This window comes from Nelumbo lutea, chromosome 7, assembly GCF_056320005.1.
Source record: "Nelumbo lutea isolate HS-2025 chromosome 7, American lotus-T2T, whole genome shotgun sequence".
Lineage (NCBI taxonomy): Eukaryota > Viridiplantae > Streptophyta > Magnoliopsida > Proteales > Nelumbonaceae > Nelumbo > Nelumbo lutea.
In genome coordinates, this window is record NC_142690.1 from 34,185,484 (window position 1) to 34,205,070 (window position 19,587).

At 37.0% G+C, this 19,587-nt stretch overlaps 1 protein-coding gene and 1 long non-coding RNA gene across 3 annotated transcripts; both read right to left on the reverse strand.

Moving 5' to 3' along the window:
* Nucleotides 1-13,464: 13,464 nt before the first annotated feature.
* LOC148846045 (beta-1,4-N-acetylglucosaminyltransferase family protein) lies at nucleotides 13,465-15,244 on the reverse strand. Its single transcript, XM_088953447.1, has one exon. The coding sequence runs from the start codon at nucleotides 14,689-14,691 to the stop codon at nucleotides 13,594-13,596; it is 1,098 nt and encodes a 365-aa protein (XP_088809573.1). The 5' UTR covers nucleotides 14,692-15,244; the 3' UTR covers nucleotides 13,465-13,593.
* Nucleotides 15,245-17,004: 1,760 nt separating this feature from the next.
* On the reverse strand, nucleotides 17,005-19,587 carry LOC148846046 (uncharacterized). Of its 2 annotated transcripts, none has more exons than XR_016101753.1 (4): nucleotides 19,453-19,587; nucleotides 19,202-19,290; nucleotides 19,034-19,078; nucleotides 17,005-17,564 (listed from the first exon to the last, which is right to left on the reverse strand). It is a non-coding gene; the product is annotated as an uncharacterized LOC148846046 (long non-coding RNA). The 2 variants fall into 2 exon arrangements; XR_016101752.1 differs by having other exon boundaries at nucleotides 17,005-17,573; nucleotides 19,453-19,576.

Genomic DNA, 19,587 nt, shown 5'->3' on the forward strand with positions numbered 1-19,587 from the left:
ATTTTCTAGAATTATTAATTGGTACAAATAAATTAGTTATTTACAATATTATTTATTTATTGAAATAATATCTTTATTTAAATTTTAAAATATTAATTACTTGTTGAATTTAATAATCCATAAAATAATAGTACTATTAATACATAATTTTGTTATTTTAACTATTTCAAATCTTGTTATGCTAAATATTTCGTTATTTAAAATATTTAGTTATTTAACTAAATATTTAAAATCTTAATCTATTTATTATAATTGAAAGTTATTCAGTAACTATTTAAAATATATTATTAATTGATTTAAAATATTGATTTTAATATTTTGTTATTTAAGATATTTAGTTATTGAATTATTTAAATAATATTTCGTTTTTATGTTAGATTTTTATTATTTAAATAACATTTAGATTGAATAATCCAAAAAATCATAATTTATATTGTTTGTCTATTTATTATAATTGAAAGTTATTCAGTAACTATTTAAAATATATTATCAATTGATTTAAAATATTAATTTTAATATTTTGTTATTTAATATATTTAGTTATTGAAATATTTAAATAATATTTCATTTTTATGTTAGATTTTTATTATTTAAATAACATTTAGATTGAATAATCCAAAAAATCATAATTTATATTGTTTGTACATAATTTCATAATGAATTCTGTAAAAATATATAATTATTAATAATATGAATATTATTAAATCGATTCTAATTATTTTTGTCTTTTTAATAAATATTTTAAAGTTATTATATAATTTTGTTAGAATATTTAAATAATTCTTAAATCTTTTAATTCAAACTTTCTTTAGATAGATGTAGATAAAAAGTGGGGAAGAAGATGAATAAAATTTAGAGAGAAATTAGGAGAGAAACTTTCTAATAAATTAGAGATAACTTAGGAGAAAGTTGGGGATAATGGGGGAGGTTATTTATGAGAAATTTTAGGATATTAGGTTATTTAGGTTATTGGAATGTGTGTGTGTGTGTGTGTGTGTGTGTGTGTGAGTGAGTGAGAGAGAGAGAGAGAGAGAGAGAGAGAGAGAGAGAGATTTTAGGAAGATTTTATTTTGGGAAAGTAGAGCTTCTAATTGGTAATTTCGAAAATGAGATGGATTAAAAATATTAAAAAATAAAAAAAAAAGGTACTCAAGGTAATCAATGTATCCTTGGATTCAATCACCCTGTGAAAAATTAAGGATAACGAACTTATATAAGATAAAGCCTATCAGGTAATCAACCCTATAATGGTCTCTTACACTTAACCAGAATTTAAAAAATTAAGAAAATTAGTCAATGGTTACACAAAACCAGGACTAATTCGTTGGTTCGTAGGTCGGATCAGCTAGGTGGACAGTTTTGGCCCTTTTTTTAAGAGAACAAGGTTAGTGGTAGGATCGAACTAGTATATAGTCTGACTCGCTAACCAGTTTGGTTCACCTATAATGGTCTCTTACACTTAACCGGAATTTAAAAAATTAAGAAAATTAGTCAATGGTTACACAAAACCAGGACTAATTCGTTGGTTCTTAGGTTGGATCAGCTAGGTGGACAGTTTTGGCCCTTTTTTTAAGAGAACAAGGATAGTGGTAGGATCGAACTAGTATATAGTCTCACTAGCTAACCAGTTTGGTTCACCTTTCTAAATATCAGTAGTGTGTATATGTTTTTTTATATATAGAATAAATAATATGGTTTGAAATATATAGAATAAACAATATATAGATCTAATTTATAACTTTTTTAGTTTTTATCTTTTATAAATAAAAAAGCTAAAAATTACATTTTGAGGAAAAAAGGGTTTTCTTGGTAAAATGGGTGAGCCAATGTGTCTTTGGCCCATGAAGAACATACAATTATTAATTAATTAAGTATTCATTTATTAAATAATTAATTAATTAATAATTACTATACTATTACTTTTTAATAATTTGTTTGTGAAATTAAATAATTTCGTTTAATTGTCAATATTATTTTTCATTGATAATTAACTATTATTAATTTATTTGAATTATTATTTTGTTTAAATAATTAAATTATTTTTTTATGATTAGTTTTAATTAATTAAACAATAGTCAATATTTTTATTTATATTTTAGAAATTATTATCTTTTTATTAATTTACTTATAAAATTATTAATAATTTATTTGATAGTTTAATTATTATTAAATAGCAATCATTAATTATTAAATATTATTTTAGTAAATATTTACTTGTTTATTAATTTTTATATATTTATTAAATATTTATTAGTTTATTAATTCTTAATATATTTATTGTTTTATAATATTTTCTAATCAATTTATAGCCACGGTTAACTATTATCTATGGCTATAATTATAAGTAGCTTTTACCCACAAATAAAGAGCTTTAGCTACAAACAAAACAATCGTAGCTATAGGTCTATTCTACTTTTATAACTTATAGCCACAGATACTTTAAAACCATGGCTATAAGTATCTTTTAGCCACATACGAAGAGCTTTTAATCACAAGCAAAATGTCCATAGCTAAAGTTCATCTTTTTGCCACGAACATGAAGTTGTTTGTAGTGACCATGTCCATAGCTATGGTTTTTACGACGGTAGCTAAAACGCAATAGTTATAGCCCCATTTTCTTGTAGTGAGATCTCGGCCTATAATTATCAAAATACTGTCCACAAAGAAGGACCTCTCCCTAGATTGTAACATGCAATGCTACACTCTGGTCAGATGAATCTCGAGATTAAAACCTTTTGTAAACCTTTTTCATAAAATAATATTTTAAAATATATAAATATATTTTACAAATCAAATTTCAAATACAATTGAAATTCACTGCCAATAGTTTAAGTTTCCATTAGAGAGAGTGTAAACCCTAATATTCATTTTGTCTGACCAAAGGGTCGATCCTATCACTATGATCACTCACTCAAGTGATTTTTCAAACTGTCCCAACATGCCCAGGTATTTGACCCTCGATGGATTTCACTGGTTGACATATCAAAGACAGATCAATCTAACACCTAGTGCAGTATCATAATCAAGTCTAGGTAAAGTGCAACTTTTCAGTTTTGTACATCTATCTCTAAGGTCCAAAGCATAACTAGAAATTGATTCGAGTTCAATGCTTCTTGCAAACACCCACTACCTGTGCTTAGGATCTAACCCTACCTGCTAAGACAAGCTACTCCAACTATTTGGCAACACACTAGTGTTAGCCTTGTCATGATAAACTCTCCAAGTCTATCCAATGGCTGAGAACATTCTTAACTAGCATGAGTCTCTTAAATGTCTAGTTTAAAGAATAACTCATAGAAAACATACTAATATGAACATAAAACGATAATGTACTTTATTCATTTACAGATAAATGTTTATGTACATCAATCTTATTAGAGCTAAAGGCATACACTATCTAACAGTCATAGGTACATTTAGGATAAAATTCATAGAGAGGTCTTGCCAAGGCTTATGTGGAACCGGTAAACATGTCTACAAACTTGTATTCTTCTTTCTCCATTTTTTCTATTTGACAAATTTTACATTGTTTGATAACATGACCAACATTAGCCTTAAAGCTAGGCCAATAAAAGCAATATTCAACCATAGCTATGGCCTTAACATGACCAAAATGCTCGACAACTCCACTTGCATGTAACTCTCAATATATATATATATATAATCATGTAGTAAAGTATCAAGAAGGCACAACCAAGTTCCCTTGAACAAATAACCATTATGGATAGAAAAAACAAGATATATAAATTGGTGTCCAACCTGTAAAGAACGACAAATGATGCTCAAGTCCTTACAAGCTAGCATAAACTTGCTTCAGATGATTGAATCCCACATGACATAGAATGAACTATAAGCACCACTTAACTCAACACATTGGCTACTCAATTCTTCGCACCAACTATATACTTAATCACAAAGTTATATTCTACTAAGAATTTAGCCCATTTTTATGACTACTATGATGCTTCTAATGTGTTGAGATATTTGATTGTTTGATGATCTAAATATAAAACAAAATCTTAGGGAATTAAATTATGATGCCAATGTTGAAGACATTGCACAACAACATAGAATTCATTGTCATATGTTCAGTATTTTTTGTTTAATTTCATTATTAAAAAACATAGGATGTCCTTTTCACATAAGCACACCACCTATTCCAATTTGGGACGCTTCACAAAACACCTTAAAATATTTTGGAAAAGATAGGTAGTTGTAACACAGGGTCTTAGTCATCCTTTGCTTAATAATATCATAGGCTTTAGTTGCAGCCTTGCACCAAATAAATTCCCCCTTTTTCGTAGCTTTTATAGTTGGTGTCATAATAGTGTTGAAGTTTGTTATAGAATGTTTGTAAAAGAATAAATAAAAGTAGTTAATCCATGAAAGCTTCTCACTTCGTGGATGTTAGTGGGGATGGACCAGTCAAGTATAGCTTTCACCTTGTTATGATCAACCTTGACACCTTTAAAAGATATAGCAAATCCTAAAAAGAAAACACTATGTGCCATAAAAGAGTATTTATTTAAGTTGATGTAGAGATTTTCTTGGAATAAGACCCATCACTTGATGAAGATGGTCAAGATGATTATTAGGAGTATGGTTGTATATAAGAACGTCATCAAAGAATTAAAAAAAAAACCAAAAAAACTTACCAATAAAATGACGAAGTACCTTAATCATAAATCTCATGAAAGTTCTAGGAGCATTAATTAATCCAAAAGAACACTCATATAATACAATGGGTGCTCTACAATAATAGGGAGAAGTCCTATTTTTCCTCTAAAAACATTAGGGACTTCCTCATTGTTTTTCCTCTAAAAACATTAGAAACTTCCTCATTGTTTTTCCTCTAAAAACATTAGGGACTTCCTCCTCCTTAGGATGAGACACATGTCCCTACAATTGAGACTTTTTCACAACCAATAACTATTTTTAGTGGACAAATTCAAAAGAGATAAACCAAAAACAAAATTTTGTTTCATAATAAAACAATAACAATGATAATAATAATAATAAAAAAGAGGGTATTGATAGTGTGTGCATGTTAGTCCACATAAAACAAATATGCCATCAATTATGTGGTTATTTCTGTTGACCTATGTATGGTCCTACACGTCGAGGATGATATTGAAGGGATAGAATATCCATCACATATAGGATATATTTCATATAAAATATATTTTGCAAAAACAAATCTCAATGATTGAAATCGGCTGCCAGCAGTCTTGGTTTCCATTAATGAGAGTGCATCCTCGATCGTTACCTTTGTCCGACAAAGGGGTTGATCATGTCACTATGATCACCCACTCAGATGAATTCTCAGACTGTCCCAACATACCCAGGTTTTGACCCCCGCTAAGGATCTCACTGATTGATACATCAAAGACAGCCCAATCTGACACCTAGTGTAGTACCAAAATCGAGTCTAGGGGTCGGGTGTAACTTTCCAGTTTTTTCCATCAATCTCCAAGGTCCAAGGAAATACTGGAAATCTAGTCCAGATCAAAGATTCAATTAATCCTACACTATATGTGCCTAGGGTCTCACCCTAGCAGCTACGACAGGCCACCCCAACCGACTTGGTGGCACCACAGTGTCAGCCTTGTCAGGATAGGTCTCCTCAGACCGACCCACTGGCTGTGAACATTCTAAACTAACACGAGTCTCATTAAGTGTCCAGTTTAAGGGTATTACACAGAAACATACCAAGGGAACATGAATCAAATATGCATTTTTATTCATTTACAATAAACTCATAAAGTACATCATTTTGATTGAAGCTAAGGACATAAAAAACTATCTAATAGCTCCCACTTGCACTTAGGTCCAATCAGGTACTAGCCGAAGTCCCATGCTTTCCACGTATTTCTCAAACACTTTCTGTGATAGTGGCTTTGTCAATGGGTCTGCTACATTTTTCGTTGACGCTACCTTCTGAATCAGGACGTCCCCTCTACCAACAATCTCCCTTAGTACATGGTACTTCCTCTCGATGTGCTTTGACTTCGAGTGGGCTCATGACTCCTTAGCCTGAGCAATAGCTCCATTATTGTCACACAACAATGGGATGGGTGATGTGTTGGACGGAACTACTCCCAACTCGTGAACGAACTTCTTCATCCACACGGCTTCTTTGGCAGCCTCACTTGCGGCAATGTACTCGGCCTCGGTCGTGGAGTCTGCAGTGGACCCCTGTTTGCTGCTTTTCCAACAAACAGCACACAATCCTATCGTGAAAACATATCTGGATGTAGACTTTCTATAATCTGGATCCGACTAGAAATCGGCATCTGTATACCCTTGGATCTGTAGTGAGTTACCATCGAATACTAGACAAAACTCTTTTGTCCTTCGAAGGTACTTAAGTATGTTTTTCACAGTAGTCCAATGCTCCTACCCTGGGTTGGCCTGAAATCTGCTTACTACACTCACTGTCTAAGCAATGTCAGGACGAGTGCACAGCATGGCATACATGATGCTCCCTACGGCAGAGGCATAGGGAATGTCTCTCATGCCATCAATCTCCTCAGAAGTCTTGGGAGACATCTTCTTGGAGAGAGTGACTCCATGCCAGAAAGGAACATTTCCTTTCTTGGAGTTTTCCATACTGTATATTTTGACTATTTTGTCAATGTAAGCAAATTGGGATAATCCTATTATCTGCTTCGATCTATCTCTATAGAGTCGAAGACCCAGTATATAGGAGGCTTCTCCAAGATCTTTCATGGAGAATTGCTGTGAAAACCATACTTTCACCGTAGTTAACATTCCTACATCATTCCCAATGAGTAGAATGTCATCTACATACAGAACCAAGAAGGTAACCTTATCTCCACTGTACTTCCTATAAACACAGGGTTCATCTGGATTCTGCTCGAAGTCAAACGATTTGACAGCAGAGTCAAAACGGATGTTCCAACTTCTAGAAGTTTGCTTAAGTTCATAAATGGATCTATTAAGTTTACATACCATGTTTTCCTGACCCACAGCAATGAAGCCTTGCGGTTGCTGCATATAGATATCTTCAGTAAGATCTCCATTCAGGAAAGCAGTTTTGACATTCATCTGCCAAATCTCATAATCATGGTATGCTGCTACAGCTAACAGGATCCTAATAGATTTAAGCATGGCCACAGGCGAAAAGGTTTCCTCATAATCGATGCCCTCTTTCTGAGTGTACCCTTTCGCCACCAGACGAGCTTTGAAGGTCTCAACCCTACCATCGGGGCCCTTCTTCCTCTTGTAAATCCATTTGCAACCAATTGCTTTTACCCCGGAGGGTGGATCTACTAGAGTCCAGACTCCATTGGTCTCCATTGAGTCCATCTCTGCTCTCATGGCCTCCACCCACTTCTAGGAATCTATGTCCAACATAGCTTCCTCGTAAGTCACGGGATCCTCCTCACTAGTGAAGGTTTCCACCAGGTAACTATCCTGGTCATAACCATAACAGACTGGTGGCCTGGATACCCGAGTGGATCTTCTAGGTTGGTCACTACCTGGAACTTGTGGGACATCTCCCACTACTCCTGAGCTCTCCTCATCAAGAACAATTTCCTGACGATGGGTGTCCAGGATGTAATCGGTCTCCAAGAATTGTGCATTTCGACTGCAGAACACTTTCTGCTCACTTGGGTCATAGAAAAGGTAACCTACTAAGCCTTTTGGGTAGCCTACAAATAGGCAACGGCTGGTCTTGGATTCTAACTTGTCTGCACTCGTTCTTTTAATGTGTGCTGGACAACCCCAAATCTTCAAGTGTCTGACACTTGGTTTCTTTCCGGTCCAAAGTTCATATGGAGTATTCGGAACCGATTTGGTTGGAACCCGATTCAGCATGTAAATCGCAGTCTCTAATGCGTAACCCCAAAAGGATGTGGGTAACTCTGAGTGTATGAGAAGCGACGGGACCATATCCAATAAGGTCCTATTCCTCCTCTCTGAAATACCGTTAAGTTGTGGTGTAACAGGAGGAGCTAATTGTGATACTATCCCATTGTCCTTTAAGTAGTCCCTAAATTCGTCAGAGAGATACTCACCACATCGATCTGATCGAAGGGGGCCTTAATTTCTCTCCCTAACTATTTCTCGACCTCTTGTCTAAACTCTTTGAACTTTTCAAAGGATTCAGACTTGTGTCTCATTAGGTACATGTAACCATATTGTGAGAAATCATCTGTGAAGGTGATGAAATACACGTGTTGATTCCGTATCCTAACACTCAGGGGACCACATACATCAGTATGTATTAGGTCAAGTGTGCCTGTACATCTTTCAGGCTTACCGTTAAATGGTCGTTTCGTCATCTTGCCTTGTAGGCAAGGCTCACAGGTGGGAAGATCTTCTACAGTTAGAAAATCTAAAGGACTATCCTTTACCAACCTTGTGATTCGGTCAACACCGATGTGGCCAAGTCGGTAATGCCACAGACACGTGGGATTAACTGTATCACGGGCTCTCTTCTTGGGGATTTCAGCCGACGTAGTTTCGGTTATGTTAGTTTCTAGAGAATGATGTAGAACATAGAGACCGTTCTCTAGTTCCCTGTATGCGATGAATCTGTTATTTCTTTTAATAGTAATCGTATTACTAAAGAAGACAGAGTAACCTTCTGCACACAGTTTTGAGACAGAAATCAAATTTCTCCTTAAATTTTGTACATAAAGACAACCTCTCAGTACAATTTTTCCTTCTCTAAAAATTAACTCCACGGTTCCAACGGCCGCGACTGCAACAGTTGCAGTAGTCCCCAAGTAGAGAGTGACTTCTCCTTCACTCAGCCTTCTGTTTACCTTGAACCCCTGCAGTGAGTTACACGCATGAGTTGAAGCCCCAGAGTCAATACACCAGGATGCAGAAGCTACCAATAAATTGGTTTCTATAACACAAGTTTCGAAATTACCTTTCTTGGATTCCAAGTAGGCAAGACAATTCCTTTTCCAATGGCCGGTCTTCTTGTAGAAGTGACAGGCATCTGATGCTTTGTCTTTCTTCTGCTTCTTACCCTTAGTGGCTTTCTTTTGATGCTTCTTTGCCTTCCTCTTTCTCTTGCCTGTCTTGCTAGCTTCAACAAGCATAGCTACAGGCTCATCTTTTTTAATCAGTTCTTCGGCTCTTTGCAACGTATTGTTGAGCTCTTGCAAACTGACATTCAGCTTGTTCATGTTATAGTTCATGATGAACGGATTAAAGAAAGGAGGCAAGAATTAAGGATAGCATCTATCTGGGTCGCAAAGTCCAGCCCGGATCCAAGAGCCTCCAGTTCGTTGATGTATCCCATCATCCGAAGACAATGGTCGTGAACTTGTTGGCCCTTGGACATTTGTGCAATCATGAACTATTTCAAGACCTTTTGTCGAGTAGAACGATTCTGCTCTTCATACATCGTCCTAAGACTGTCCAATATTTCCTTGGCAAGTTCGATTTGATCGAACTGCCTCTGTATTGGGTTGTCCAATGAGGCAATGATGTAACACCGGGTAAGGGAGTTTTTCTCCTCCCATTCCTGATAGTCTCTCCTTTGGGCCTTAGAAGCCCTGTCACCCGGACGTTCTGGGGCAGGATTCTTTGCCACTTTGTCCAGCTTTTCAGAAGCTAGGACCAGCATAAGGTTTTTGTATCAGTCGGCATAGTTTGGGCCCTTAAGCTTGTTGTCGTCAAGAAGCTTTGCAAAAGATTCGTTTGTCATTTTCTGATAAAAGAGTAAACATCAGTCCACAACCTAATTTGATTCATGTTCATTTCATAGATATGGATTTTAATCTTCGTTCCATTTCCATTTATTCATCTCTGTGATTTCCCTCCTTTCTTAGTGACGGAGACTACGGGTTGTCTCTGGAAATGTGAAAATCACATAGGGTGCATGGAGCCAACTGTTTCAGCTGCATAACCCCACCACCTTTCTATGAAGGATCATATCCACTCATCATATGAGTTTTCCCTTTGGCCTCTGTTAGACAAGGTTCAGAGCCATTTTTAGGTAAACCTTTCTGTTCAGTGAGTGCTTACCCATCATATTCGTGAACGCCAAGGTACCGTGAGAGAGTTCCCATTTTCTGGTGAAGCCCCTCCCACATCAGTCTATAACGCCCCTATCATCTTATGAAACACTCAGACAAGCCCAACAGCAAATGGATAGCCCATTTTCTGGTGCGTTTTCTCATTACTGAATGACCCATCTTCATGCTAATGATGGAAGGCCTTTAGAGAGTTCATCATATGAATCTCCCTACCACTTGCACTCATATTAGCTGGAGGGAACAAATAATTATGCCCTAGTTTGATTTAGGTCAAACCAAAGTGTCTCCCACTGACTTTCATAAAGCCAGATTTCGATGGGCCTTAAATCGGCTAGGGTTCCGCACGTAACCTCTTGATGAGATGTGAGGCCCACCACTGAGGGAAGTCATCCAATGACCAAAAGGGACATCATGGCAATGATGTGCATTCAGCCATGATGTACGTAAGAGCCACTGTCGAATGATCATGGGCCAAGCACTTATGGCCCATGTACGCAGCACATCACACATCCAAACATCTCATGCAGGGATAAATTGATCCAATCAATTAAATATCTGTAAGGCCCATTGGAAGCTCATTTTAAATCCACAATATTAACCATTAATATTATCTAGGTATATGGGCTGAAATAGGGTTACCCAGTTCGACCCATATAGCTTTATCCTTTGAAGTGGGCTTTTAGTGAGAGTGTTATTTTGCAAAAACAAATCTCAACGATTGAAATCGACTACCGGCAGTCTTGGTTTCCATTAGTGAGAGTGCATCTGTCCGACAAAGGGGTTGATCCTGTCACTGTGATCACTCATTCAAATGATATATATATATATATATATATATACTTTTATATTTCATATAAAATATATTTTGCAAAAATAAATTTCAACGATTGAAATCGGCTACCGGCAGTCTTGGTTTCCATTAGTGAGAGTGCATCTGTCCGACAAATGGGTTGATTCTGTCACTATGATCACCCACTCAAATGAATTCTCAGACTGTCCCAACATACCCAGGTTTTGACCCCCGCTAAGGATCTCACTGATTGGTGCATCAAAGACAGCCCAATCTGACACCTAGTGTAGTATCATAATCGAGTCTAGGGGTCGGGTGTAACTTTCTAGTTTTGTCCATCAATCTCCAAAGTCCAAGGCAATACTGAAAATCTGGTCCAGTTCAAAAATCAATTAATCCTACACTATATATGCCTAAGGTCTCACCCTGGCAGCTGAGACATACCACTCCAACCGACTTGGTGGCACCACAGTGTTAGCCTTGTCAGGATAGGTCTCCCCAGACTGACCCACTAGCTGTGAACATGAATCAAATATGCACTTTTATTAAGTGTTCAGTTTAAGGATACACAAAAACATACCAAGGGAACATGAATCAAATATGCATTTTTATTCATTTACAATAAATTCATAAAGTACATCATTTTGATTGAAGTTAAGGGCATACAAAACTGTCTAACAGATATCAACGGCCATAGACCACTCGGTCTAATAGAGCGAGCATACCAAATCTGAATCCAATGGAGCGACATAGATCTTCCAAAGAAATTTGTAGGTGAAGATTCCGGCTCCAGCACCTCGTCAAAGAAATTTGAATCCAATCTGAATCCAATGGAGCGACATTGAGAGTTGGGTGCCAGAGCTCCGTGGCAGAGTTCCACCATCGGTGCCCATAACTAAATCTCACCCATCCAAAAATAGAAGGTGCTATTTCCCTATGTTTTACTACGAGGGTTCAACATTTTTCAATCATATAAGTTCTAAAAGCTTAGTTTGGAAGAAGAATAAATACAAAATAATACAAAATAATACAAAATACAAGCTTTTGCATTCTATATATTTGTATTTGTACTCCTCCCAAACTAAGCCAAAGGAGAAAATACCATCTACATCACTTCCAACAATATTGAAAATCGTAAAAGTTCAAAAGCGTTAAGAAGCTCAGACTTGGAAACATATCTTCGTCCTTTAATGAGGTGTGGCCAGCATTGGTGTGATTGCCACCAGACCATAGAATGGGTGGGGTTGGTCACAGAGATCGAATGGGTTAAGTTGCAATTGGATTATGCTACCAACCCTGTCCCAATAGGCTGCTGCACTCTGCAGCCTTACATTGGGAATAGGATTTGGAATATGCTACCCACAAGTTCCCACACCCACGCATAGAACACTACCATCATGTATTTGGAACATTTCTCGATATCGGAAGATATCCCCAATGCGTAGTTGTCATGTCTTGTGAGTAGAGATGTGGGAACATCACGTGGGTGGCAGATTCGAGCTCTGAAAATAGACATGTTCACGTGAACATGGCTTCAGGCCTGACTTTCCACATGTAGGGCTTGAACCCAGTCAAATATTTACGAAAGACAAGCCCAACCACCGGCCCATGAACAGATTAGATCGGGAACATTTTCCATTGTCATTGATGGGGAGATGTTCCCGTTGTACTTGTACAGCTGCAATGGCTGGTTTGGACATTGTTGGCACCCTCAATAGGTAGCCGATCCAAACTTGAAGCGAACTCCCCACATGGGAGTTCGCCCATAATGGACCATGTGGTGGTTACTCCGTTTTTTATTTTCTCTCTCAAACTATTGTAAATGATATTACTGCAAAGATTTGATGAACAGATCAGTTAAATGATGGATCAGCTATAAGGCTTAATTGAGTTGAGATACCGTTTGCAGTTCACACCCTAGGGGCGTCAGTTGGACTGGATTTGGTCTAATCCCGTCTGGTCCAATGTGAGTTTATAAATGGATTTGATCCAATTCGGTCCAGTCCAATGTGAATCCATTATAAATAGGTTTGGTCCAATCCGGTCCAGTCCAATGAATATTTTGGACCGGTCTAGGGACTGTTCAATCTGTTCAAATTCCTATTAATTTAGATTAGTTTCAACTCAAACCTGGTCCATTGACACCTATATTCTTATCTTTATCATGTGCAATCCAATATGTCATATTGGTCCATCCAGTCCATCCAAATTCAATATGTCTTATTGGTCTGTCAAATCCGCCCAAATGGATTTTGATTTGGACTTTGGACGGAGTCCAAATCAAAACCGGTCCATTGATACCCTACCCATTACCTCACTTGAGTCCTCCATATGAGATATGACAGAGTTTATACTGCAAATTCGAAATAGGCGGGTGCTCTTTCACTTGACCACCACCAAGGAAAAACATAGCCAAAGGCTCAGTCTTGGAAAGGGTACAAATACAAATTTGTACGGTGCAAAACATTGTATTTGCATTGTACATTTTTGTATCTGTACTCCTTCCAAACTGAGCTGAGCCAAAGACGGTTTCAGCAAGTGTATAGACAGACTATAGCTCATAATTTCCCTTCTGATTTTTCTGTGAACTAAAAATTCTCCAAATCCCCAGTGCTTTGAAGCTTGTAACGAAAAAATTGAACAAAAGGGAAATTAAACAACCAGCCTTTCTGCTTTTCTTTTATAAACAACTAAAGTATTTATAAGTGAGTTAGTTACCCAAAATTCCCTACAACTTTAGGGAAGTCTGTTGTTAATCCCCAGAAAAGAAAAAAATAAAACTCACTTTGGAGACCGTACGCATCCTCCAGGAAGAAGGAACTTGAACTTGTCGGAATTCTTTATCACGTAAGCAGGGAGATGAATTGCAGAAACTGATCGCGGGATCGAACCCATCTTCTTAATCAGCTCTCTGAAGGTGTATTCTTCTGGTAACATATCAAACAGATCATCGCCTCGGCAGATGATTTCCTGAATTCTTGAGTAATCGAGAAAATCTCGTCGCCTCACCCGATCAGCATGGCTGTAAGCAGTCATCTTGAACACGAATTCCTTGATGTGCCGAAAGCAAAAGCTGCAATGCCAGCCAGCATCAGAAAGTATAACATCAGTCTGCCTGCTATGCCTGTAACGTGTTCTAGGCCCAAATACATGGCTCGTTGCTCGCCAGCTGCTAAAATCCACAAGGTATTCGTAGGAGTACAAGTAATTCCTCAGCTCAAGATGCAGAACTGGTGGGATCCCATCACACCATTGCAGGAGTTTCATGGTGTTTGCACTTGGGATTTCATCGGTATCAGACATTATAAGAAGATCGCCATTAGAGATGCCTGCCTGCTTCAGTAATGCATTCATGGCTACACGTTGCTCCCCCTCGAGTATAAAAGGGTCCTCGTAAGAGCTGCGACTGGCTTTCCGACCTGAGAATACACCATAGACAATCTTCTCCTCTGCAAAATTGAATCTGGCCTGGTTCTGAGCGAAGAAGAGAGGCTTTGCGATGCCGGTGAAAGTGGTGTTCGACTCTAGGATGACGAATTTTGTGACATAAGGGAGAAGCTCGTGCCATCTGATCTCAAGTATGTCAAGCTCATTGCTGAAGATAATGGCGTCGAAGACGCGCCGCGGCTGGGAGCGGAGGGACCAGCCGTGGAGGTGGCAGAGGTGTTCCATTGAGACATTCTCGGCGTAGTAATGGGGGAGGCGGATGAATGGCTCAGGAGGCGTGTCCCAGAGTGGACGGAAGAAGTAAGAAATCTTCTGGCCATGGCTGAAGATACCAAGCACAATAATGGGTACAAGTATGAGGAAGAAGATGAGAAGACACTTCGGGGATGCTCTTCTGGAGCTGAACCTGTTGGATCTTCCGCTTCCGGCCATGGTGGAAGATGGCCAATGATGGGTGGATTCAAAATGCCCAATTCCAGTAATTGTTCTACATGAGTTGGGAGCTTGCTAGAATTCAAATTTTGATCAGTATAGCTTAAACCAAAACCAGAGATCCAGAATTACTTGGGCAGAAGGAATCAAAGCAAAGGATGACAGATTGATCTCAAATCGAAATGGGTCTGGTCTGGTAGGAGTAGGACCCACCAAGCAAATTAGCCCCGGTTTTGTGTCTCACTATGAACAACCAATCAGACAATTGTGTTTGTCATGATTAATTATCACAGTGGAAACATACAAAACACAAAGATCTACGGAATACAGACAGACAGCTATTCAAGAAATCAAGTTGAGATTGCAGAAGAACTCAAGAGAGGGAAGATGGGAAGATGTATACACGGATAGAGAGGGAAGATGGGAGATATCCGAGCCTGAGAGAACTAGTTGGAGTAAGCACAACCGTCCGATCAGTATCGTTAGTAACTTGAGTGGTCACCGGAGATCAAAATTCACCTGTTGCCACTTGCCAAAAAGAGGACTGAAAAGGCAAAGCATGCATTAAATGAATATGCACAAAAGCTATCTAAATTTAGCCGTTTCGTCTCCAGATTTGGTGGGTCTGCGCTCGATATCTTGCTCTTTATGGATTGATTGAATCGCAGTTACTCGCTGCTCTTCCTCTGAGAATAGAAAGAGACTATGCGAAGCAGACTATTCCGCTATAGGAAGATTCTGTGTTACGCGACGCAAGTTAAGAATGTGTATAAACCGATTTTAAGCTTTTTGTTTAGAATCTTTACGAATATGGAGGCATATGAAGGGTGATGACGGGAAGATATGTTATTTATTAAGGCAGGCTAGGGATATTTCCTTCTTCCGGTCACCGCCCAACGCTTGTCAACAATGCAGAAGGCAGGAATGTTTACAGACTGGAGATTCAATGGGTCCCTTCACAATAAAGGGCTGAAATGTCTGTAGGTTGCCACGTGGTAAATTATAGACGGTCGGGATTTATTGTCGGCTGGGTAAGCGTAAGAAATTGAAACCATTTGATTAAAGTGTAGCCAGCAGTTTAGCTACATTAGATGCGCAGCAGCTGCAGACAATATGGGCCCACAAATGAAACGTTAAAAATGACTTTTTCTGGAGTGGGGCTAATGTAGCAGTGCGTATCATGTGCAGCTGCTTGATAGCATTTCTTCGGTTTTAAATTGGAGAATGCCAGTGCCAGCGGTGGTGCGGTTTCATGGCAGCCATGCAAGCGTGCTGCATATCGGTTGCCTTTTGTTTCGTATGGTAGAATTTGGCGGTGTTTGGAATAAAGGACGTTTATTGAATAAAGGCTGCCACATAGGAGTTATTTATGTGATTATTTATGGTTGGGGAAATTTTCTTTTTTTATTATTATTTTTTTTTGTTTTGCAAATAAATCAAATACAAACATTTAGTCAATAAATGCCTATAGTTTCAAACACATACTTTATAATTTGACCACGGTTTCATTACTCAAGAGTAAAACAATAAAAACTTATAAACAAATTCAAAGAATCAAAATACAAAATTTAATTAGTTTGTCAATAAAGTAAAATAAACTATAAAAAGAATGGTCAAAAATAAAGTCAATTTCATGGTTCATGGAAATAATAATAAAAACAACATAATTTATAGAAAGAAAGTTAATATAGTTCACCAATATTCACGAGCTTTAAACAAATCTTTTTAGGAAGATCTTCCAAAAGTTCAAGACATCAAAAGACCGATGAACTTTGACAGAGAGATTTTCAAAGATCAAAGACCGTTTGATTGCAATATTTTTCAAAGATCTTTTCAAAAGCTAAAAAGACCAAAAGACCGCTTGACAAACACACTTGTGCATCCTTCTTACGTACATGTGAAATGTCATGCATAGGACCCAGTAACACATTCAAACATATAAATAGTACTTGCGGGTCCCACTTATATTTACTTTTGCAAAATATTAAAGTGGGCCCCACTCATGTATTTCCCTATTCAAATCATTGAAGTAAATTAGATTTATATGAAAGCTACAAGAAATCCTAACCCACTTAAACTAAAAATATTAAGGATTGGATCTGAAATTTCAAGTTGCAGGTAAGAGTCTATTTAAAACTTCGAATTTCCCTAAAAACTACAATCAATAGATAAACAAATGATTTCCCTTAATATCCATGTAACAAATCATTATTACAGCAAATTAGATTTAGATATAAAACTAAAAGTAATCCCAACCCACTTAAACCAAAAGCGTCAAGGATTGAATCTAAAATTTCAAGCTGCAAGTAAAAATTGGACAACTATACCCACTTAAGCACACATGTATTCAATCAAAAACCCCACTTACAATCAACTAAAACCGAATAAAATGGTTATTCAATTGGAAGACAGTCAAATACAGATCATTGCTGAATCTGGATCATAACCATTACACAAAATCAACACTATCCAAGAGCTCCCACGGGAAGGTGGCTGTCGTCATTGCATCTACACAGGATTGGTTTCAATGTTGCCAAGAGGTTCGACTTGGAAGAGGTTAAGTACAATTTCGCAACACAAGCTGAAGGTAAATCTGAAGATTTAGGAGAAATGCTAGGTAGTTGTGGGTGATCATGCTCTATTTTAGATATGGAAACTTTTTGTGAAAATCACCTCCTGAATGACCAAGAAAGGTGAACTGTAGTTATTGGGACATGTTGTTGAAGCTCATTAGATGATATGCAGTTGCAGGTCATGAAAGCACTTGAGAGTATGTTCTGTTTCTTTTGATTGAATGGCTTCAACAATACTTCTCTTATAAATTCATCTCTCGAGCATATTAGGTCATCCTTTGTTGTTTAATGCCTTACATTCTGGAAATGCTAACACATATGAATTTATGTCAAATACAATATATGTATTCTTAATGGAGAAACAACCACTACAGATATAAACTTAAAGTTGATAAACAAGAAAATAGGGCCTCAAACCTAACTACTCAAAGAATATATACATATACTGTATATCCTTTACAATCCTTTCTAGTCTATTTTCTGTATATCCTTCATATCTGTTATCATTTACACATAAGTTGAAGCAAAGATAAGGTACACAAAAGATCCTTAGATTGATGAAATTGAACAAATCAAAAAAGGAGCCTTAGATTGATGAAATTGAATAAATAAAAAAAGTCCCACATTATACTCATGTGGATACACCTTGTATTTTGTAGAGCTGCAGAGAACTATCACCTGACTTTCTTTTTCCCTCACCAATTCAAAAATCATTAGGGGGAACACTAACCAAATGGAACTATTTGTATAGTTGCAAAGAACTATCAATAGCTCATAATCATTTCAATTAAATACTTTTCTGTGGCTGAACATTCTGCCAATTTGGTGTGAATCTAGATAAGCTACAACCAAGGTACCTCCCTGCCATTTGTGATCTCAAGAACTGAACTAAACCTTATTACAGGGTACCTCCCTGCAATTTTCCCTTTTAATAGGTTAGAATAGCAACATAGTGATGAGAAATTGAGAACATTTTACCACCCACCTAACTAGGTACACACGTTGTCAACAACATATACTTTTTATGTGAGAATGATGTTATTTAAATTACAAAAGTTAAATGGATCTAACAACTATTAATAGTGGGAGTTAATTATGAATAAGTGAAGTCAATAGGAGGATTGTCAATCTATTACTAGATTGTCTTTATGGAAGCCCACCAATTGCTTGTTTGTTCATGAATTCAAGTTCCTTTCTAAAAACATTCCCGTTTTAATTTTAGAGAGTTTCCTGTCTAGAGATGATGACGACACCATGACAAAACATATGCAATTCAATCAGATACAGTCATACAGAAACAAATGTTCCTGTTGTTTCAACAATTTGGATGGCTTTCAATTTTATGCAAAAATTTCTTGCAACAATTACCACGGCATGCTGATTAAAAAAGGAAAAATACAATTACCATGAAATGTGAATTCACAGCCCATCATTCCAATTTGTTCTGGCTTTCAAAGTTTTAGCAACTGGCCCCTCTTCCATTCACTTTAGTGAAAAGAAAGTTAACAAATGAGCTAGCAGATTCACTCACTAGAGGAGTGGTCAAGTCCTATTTTCGTTGTCTAGCTTTGTCTTTTGTTGAGGAGACCTAAAGGCTTTAATTATTCACAAGATCATTTACTCTGTACCACCAATTCAGGAATGGTGGTAAAATCCACATCACACAAAGACACAGAGAAGAAGAAGAGGCGAGGTGACAACTCTAATTTGTTGGGTTATTCGAATAATAACTATTTCATGTATCAAAACAAGAAAAAGAAACAGCATACCTGGTGAAAGGAATAATCAAGTGGCTGCTTGATTTCAAATGCAGTCTACAAAATGAACAATGGAATCATAAAATAAAACATGAAAATAACAAATTTTGAAAAATCTAATAACTACGAGTTTTGTAGTTGGATTATTCTAGGTAACCAGTGACAACTCTAATTTCTGACCTTGGACCATACACACAATGATTAGATCTTGTAAAATGAAAAGATAGTTTCGATCGCTTGATGACTTTGGTGATTAGAAACCTAGAAACCTTAATGAACAGGAAAATGCACGAAGAATGCTAAAGTGAGAATCCTGAAGCATAGTGATCAATCTAAAAATAGAGGTATGAATAGAGATTCAGATCAAAGAAGAAAGGAAAAAATAACTGAAGAAAAAGTAGGAAGAAAGAAAAGGAAGGAGTGCTCCATACCTGGTGTGGATATTCGTTCATTTAGGAGGCATATGCGCTTTGAGCAGAATGTGAGAGTGAAATGAAGGTTTAAGAAATGACCCTTATCGAGATCCCATAAGCTCGTAAAGACCAAAAGCTTCAAATGAAGCTTCC